The 6,013-nt window shown below is 39.0% G+C and overlaps 2 protein-coding genes across 2 annotated transcripts; one reads left to right on the forward strand and one right to left on the reverse strand.

The window, feature by feature from the left end:
• Positions 1-7: 7 nt before the first annotated feature.
• BDF20DRAFT_850981 (uncharacterized protein) lies at positions 8-1,831 on the reverse strand. The gene is made up of 5 exons (XM_053079994.1): positions 1,810-1,831; positions 933-1,722; positions 825-863; positions 619-735; positions 8-518 (listed from the first exon to the last, which is right to left on the reverse strand). The coding sequence occupies exons 1-5, from the start codon at positions 1,811-1,813 to the stop codon at positions 170-172; spliced, it is 1,299 nt and encodes a 432-aa protein (XP_052938940.1). The 5' UTR covers positions 1,814-1,831; the 3' UTR covers positions 8-169.
• A 2,398-nt stretch (positions 1,832-4,229) lies between these two features.
• Positions 4,230-5,138, forward strand: BDF20DRAFT_850985 (uncharacterized protein). Its single transcript, XM_053079995.1, has 2 exons — positions 4,230-4,419; positions 4,574-5,138. The coding sequence occupies exons 1-2, from the start codon at positions 4,289-4,291 to the stop codon at positions 5,070-5,072; spliced, it is 630 nt and encodes a 209-aa protein (XP_052938941.1). The 5' UTR covers positions 4,230-4,288; the 3' UTR covers positions 5,073-5,138.
• Positions 5,139-6,013: the final 875 nt, after the last annotated feature.

A 6,013-nucleotide genomic window follows, 5' to 3' on the forward strand; every position in this document is an offset into this window, starting at 1 on the left:
TTGGCTGAAACAAAAAAAAAAAAAAATTGCCTTTTTGTAATCCATGATACAGTCCGGTCCGTCCGTCAAGCTCGAAAGAGGGGTTGGCAAAAAAAATTTTTTTTTTTTCTCCCACCAATGTTTGTTACCATAATTGAATACATTTTTTTTTTTTCTAAAAAAATAACAATCATGCACCTAAACCTCTACGTTTTGCTCTGATCACTGCCTGGATAGGTTCAGTGATACCATCTTCCTTACTACCTAAAGAGCTGCCTTCCTTCCAACCCATGGCCGACAGCATACGATGACCAATATTCTGCGAGGAAATGGGGGCTGATGTGGAAGCCACTACTTGACCATGCAGTTCTTTCTCCTTTCCTTTGTCCGTCCGTTTTTTGACAGGAGAGCGTCGTGTGTCTTTGTTTCTTCTTTTTCGCTTGTTTTGTTCTTTTTCTTGTTGCTCTTTTGCAAATGCCAGATATTTCTTACAGGCAATGGGTATACAGCTATGGACAGTTTTTGATAATTGAATATTTCTACAAAAAAAAAAACGCGAGTCAATAAAATGGAGAGAGAGAGAGAGAGAGAGAGAGAGAGAGACCGCATGGAAAGAGTGATGGGCTACAGATACATTACCTACGGTGGTTGCCATGATCCGGATCGCTCCTCTCCGAAGCCTCCAGTTGAAATAAGTCTGCAATTTTAGGAACAATGATGCTACGGCCGTAATGTGTTAAATTCGTAAGGCACAAACTAAAAATAGAAATGGGGGGAGGGGAGATACAGGAAAAAGTCAGTTGATAAAAATAGTGGCAAGCCCCGCACCCTCTATCAGTTCTTACGTTTCCACATTGTCTTTATACATGAAATCATTTAAAATACTAGACACAAAAAAAACAGAGTTCCGTGAGTTGAATGGGATCGACATGAGGTGAAATAAGAAAACTTACTGTTCTAGAAGATTACTGTTTTTGGGTATATCACTGTTCTTTTCTTCCTCCTTTTCTTCTTTCTTTTGACGCTTTCGTTCTCGCTGTTGTCGCCATGTCCATCGACTTTGTTGATGCTTGAAACGCTTCTTTTCTGTCTCTAAAAGACCACGATAACTATGCTTTAATGGTTCCGGTATATCGTCCAACCCTTCCCAACCGAGCTCGACATCGGAAAAGATATCTTCTTGTTCTAGATCACTACTACTCGTCGTGTCGGAATCGTAAATGTCCAACAAAGACAGCCGTGATAATTCTGCATAATCCATCATCATGGTCTCCTCATCGAGCTTTTCAGAAAAAACAGACGAGGCACCCGTCGTCGTCATGGCTGCAAATTGAGTGTTGTCGCTCTCACCCCAGTGACTTAACGCAGTCAAAAGACTGATATCCTCACTACTACTCACTGAATACATATCCTCCTCCTCATTGCCAACAACACCTGCTATGTCTTCCACATAGATAGAATCGTCTTTTATCAATTTGGCTTTGTGTTTTTCAAATGGAGTCAAAGAGGAAGAGGGCTCTCGTTGTCGTTTGAGTTGAGGAGGTGATAATGGAGATGCATCTAGAAAGAAACTCACCGTATCCTCTCTCTCGTCCTCCTTGGGGGATGTTGACTGCTCTTCCACGAAGGAGGGCGGGGTGATACTTGTGATGGGAATATGCTGTGAAAACGGTGATTTTGTGGGTGGCGTAGACAAACAATCATTTGAAACGATACAAACTAATAAACAAAACCGGTGAAACGTAACTACTGGTTAAAAATAAAATGACATCCCCATCCACAAAAAAGATACAACTACTGACTCTCTTCTGTTATCCTCGTATTCAAAGGGCATCCTGTTTCTAACGGATCGACATGGATCGGAGGTTGGCTTCTTTGATCATGACGGTTGCCATCCTCAAAACCACTTATATGATATCGCTGCTTTTTCCAATGGCTGTTTGTATTTTTATGGTGGTTGCTTTTCTTTTTCCTATTATTTTTGGCCATCAACAGATTTTCAGCAATTCGTAAACTGTCAATGGGTGATGGAGGTTGGGGGGGGGAACCTTTTGTAAATAATAAAAAATACCGAGCCGAAACTGTGTGGTTTTTTTTTTGAAACCTGGTCACGGAATAAATTAGGAAAAAAGAAACGCGCAGTAATTAGAGAGCGAACTTGCTGTGAAGCACATTTTTTGAAGCATTTTTTATTCGTTTCGAAAATAAACATACATCTTTCACCGATTCTTATCCTCTACATACGCACACTTTTTTACATGCAGAAATCCATGCAGAAATCCATGCAGAAATCCATGCAGAAATCCATGCAGAGATCCATGCCTCAATAAAAGTAATATGGGTTTATTCTTTGTATCCGACACATGAGAATGAAGCGCAGGTTTTTCAGGGCCAAAAGAAAAAGCTATCAGATCCGTAGCAGCGTCATTTAGTTTTTTCCCTGTTGAACAAAAAAAGCAGAACGGGAGAAACCTTTGTGGTAGTACAAAGACCGTTTTATCGTTTGTTGAGAACCTTTCTTTTTTTTTTTTTGGTTTTTTGTGATCCTATTCAAACTTGCTTTTTTGCCAAGATCGTTCAATAGAGAGCATGACGTTTTTATTGGAGTGCCTTGTTCACTTTGACGTCAAGTTCGCTAGAATGCTTCTGTTTACTTTGATACAAGTTTAGACAATACGACATTAGCACGTGAAAGAGACCCTATTTATAAAGTCGAACAATGTCTTGTTTGATATCAACAAATAAACTTCTTTGCAAAGTGTAATGCTACTGAGACTGATCGAGAGACTGGTTCCTTTTTTTTTTTTTTTTAGGTCTGTTCAAAACTGTAACTTGGTGTCAGAGTCAATACAGTTCATTGAAAAAAAAAAAAAAATGACCCAATCCATCGAGCTGTAGACAGCAGATGGGTTCTTTTGAGCTTCTGCAAAAGCATTGTTGCAACGAAAAAGAGACGTGTTGGGGAAGAGAGAGACGGCCGAAAAAGGAAATCTGTTACACTGAGATGGGACGCACCGTTCACAAACTTGGGATTAAATCAGCGACGGTAACGCTATAGAATTCACCGAATAGAGTCAACCACTACTGTCATTTACATTGGAAGGAGCATAGAACGTCATTTTAGTGGTAGTAAGGATAAGGAACAAGACTTTCTTTATGGAAAATATGCAATCAATATGCGTCTGACAAATTGAATAAAGTGTGCTTCCTACGGCTAAGGCTCCGATTCAACACGCACACAGACACACACGCCTACACGCGCACGTAAAATATAAATTTTCAACACCAAAAAATAAAATAAAATAAAGAAATCTCCATTATCCCCATTGTAGACAAAAGTAGCAGCAACTGACATTTAAGCATTGTACAGGAACCGCTCTACTGTGTCCGCATGGTTCTCATGAACAAAACCTTCCCAAGACGCGCCTCTTATCAGCTGTTTCGTTTATTGAATGCATTGATTGAACCATTTTTTCTTATAAATGTTCCTTCTGCTGCTCTCCTAGGCGAGGACAAATAAAATGGTGGTTGCTGTTCTGTGCAAGAAACACAAACTTTTGGTCCATACTATTTTTTATTTTTTTTTCCCTTGGGTCTCAGATTTTTCCAATTACCTTATTCATCAAAATCAATCAAACAATCGATGGCCAATAGTGATAGTGGCTACTCAGCGACCACCAAAAAAAAATAAAAAAAAATAACCCAAAAAACCCTGATCATGTATCGCAAAAAAAAAAAAAAAAGTGAGACGTCGTTTGTTGTAGATACACACAATGGAATGGATTCTAGTGAGACTATCTTATGGATAGCTTGCTTAACACGATGATTGGCAAATTCTGAAATAGAATTCAGTTGTTCGATATCATAACTACTTCATTTCAATGATAGCCTTATTGAATCGGAGTCGTTCTATTTGGTACAAGGAGAAAACTAAGGAATCCTGACGTTTTTGTGTAAAGCACAGGGCAAAAAGCATTAGCCAACTTTCATGGCACATACGGCACAAACATCAACAATTTTTTATTTTTAGACCCTTGTGTTCGCTTGTTTTATTTTTTTTTGACATATTTCGGAGAATCAAAGAAAATACATACTCTTCTTTTCCCCCTCTTATTCGGGTCAACAACGCATTAAAAAAGCATTTTTCTGTTTTAATAACCCGCTCCTGATTTTCCGAAAAAGAAGAACATATAAAAGACACGTCTTCTTTTCCATCCACTGGTTTCCATTTTTTCTTTCTTCTTCTCGTACAATCCAGTCTCTTTTTTTACATTACAAAAAAGTAACCCTTTTCCCTTCTATATTAACAATGAAGTTCTCTATTTTCGCCGCTATTGCCACCCTCGCCACCGCTGTCTCTGCTCAAACCAGCATTGTCAGTATCACCTCTCCTCTTACCGGTACCGTCTACACCGCTGGTCAACCTGCCACTATCACTTGGTAAGTAAAAAAAAAAAACCAGCTTTATCTAGACAGAAAAGGCCGATTTTTCTTTTCATTCTCGAAAAAAAAAAAAAAAACGCGCTGGGCGAAAAGGAAAAAATCATGATCTTAATGGAAGACTAATCATATCGATCTAATTGACAATGGATAGGATTGACCAACAAGTTCCCATGATTCCCAAGATTGTCTTGGCTAAGGGTATTCCCACCGCTCTTCAACCCGTTACTGTCATTGCTCAAAATGTAGATGCTAACGCCGGTTCTTACACTTGGAATGTCCCCGCTGATATTGCTCCCGGTGATAACTACGCTTTAGAATTGGGTGAATCTCCCAACATCTCTTACACTGGTCTCTTCATCATCAAGAACCCTAATGCTCAAGGTAATACTGGTGGTTCAACCAATCCTGCTCCTGCTCCTGCTCCTGTTTCCACGGGTGCCTCTCCTGCTGCTGCCAAGCCCTCTGCTTCCGCCAGCTCTTCTGCCTCCGCAGCTCCCGCTCCTTCTTCCTCTCCTGCCGCTCAACCCCAACCCTCTCAACAAGCTGCCAAGGTAAACGTTGTTGAAAATGGTGCCTTCAAGGTTTCCCTCAACAAGGCTGCTGTTGGTGCCGTTGCTGTTGCTGGTGCCGCTGCTGCTGCTTTGATTTAAAAAAAAAAAAATACACATTGTAACCGTCAAGGAGAGTAGTATATCACCTTTTTTTTTTTTTTTTTTCCCTTATCTGTTTGACAACACAAACTCTCAACTCATACACACCAGTTTATAACATGAACAAATCGTCAACTCTTGATTTTTTTTTTTGTTTCTCAATATTAGTACTATAGTCGCATTTCCTTTTTTTTTTTTTTTTTACTTATTTTTTCCCCCCTTTCATTGTTTCTTAATTATTTTTCTTCATTTTTCCCATTTTTGGTTATTTTAAAGATGGAAATCCTCCCTCCCCCCCTAAACTTTTTTTTTCCTACTAAAAGAAAGTTCGATACTAATAAATTTGTATTATTTTTTTTTGTAATGTAATTAACATCGCTACAATGTATGTCATTCGTAGGAATCTGAGTTTTTGCTAATAACTATCCTGTTGATTTAATGATTCACCTGTTGCATCGCATGCATCCCATTTTTGTTGGGCTTGAAAAAATGTCCGGCTTTTACTTAAACCATTTTACAACAAAGGGGGGGGGCGAGTTTGTCTGTGTGTGTGTATGTGTGCACAGACCTCTGACGATTTTTTTTTTTTTTTTTTGTTTGTTCCGTACATGATAGCATGAATCTTTGTGTTTGAACGGGGATAATAATCTGATGAAAGAGGGAGTAGCACAGCATAAGTGACACCAACCACGTAATGGCTTGACAGATAGGAAAAAAAACCATTGAAATTATTTTTAGAAACCCACGTTAAAAAGCTTATTTTTCTCGTTGGCTCAACCCGTGACGATGACTATCTTATCACATCATCCTCTTATCTTTATCATCCTTTTTATGTTCAAATCAACCCTCCAAACGATTGGAACTCTCGTGATTAAAAAATTGCGCAGAGACATGTCTACAGGGGATCTGATAAACGGAAATTTCCTTGACTTTCGATACGT

The sequence above is a fragment of the Mycotypha africana genome (genome assembly GCF_025528875.1).
Source record: "Mycotypha africana strain NRRL 2978 chromosome Unknown BDF20scaffold_2, whole genome shotgun sequence".
Classification (NCBI taxonomy): Eukaryota; Fungi; Mucoromycota; class Mucoromycetes; order Mucorales; family Mycotyphaceae; genus Mycotypha; species Mycotypha africana.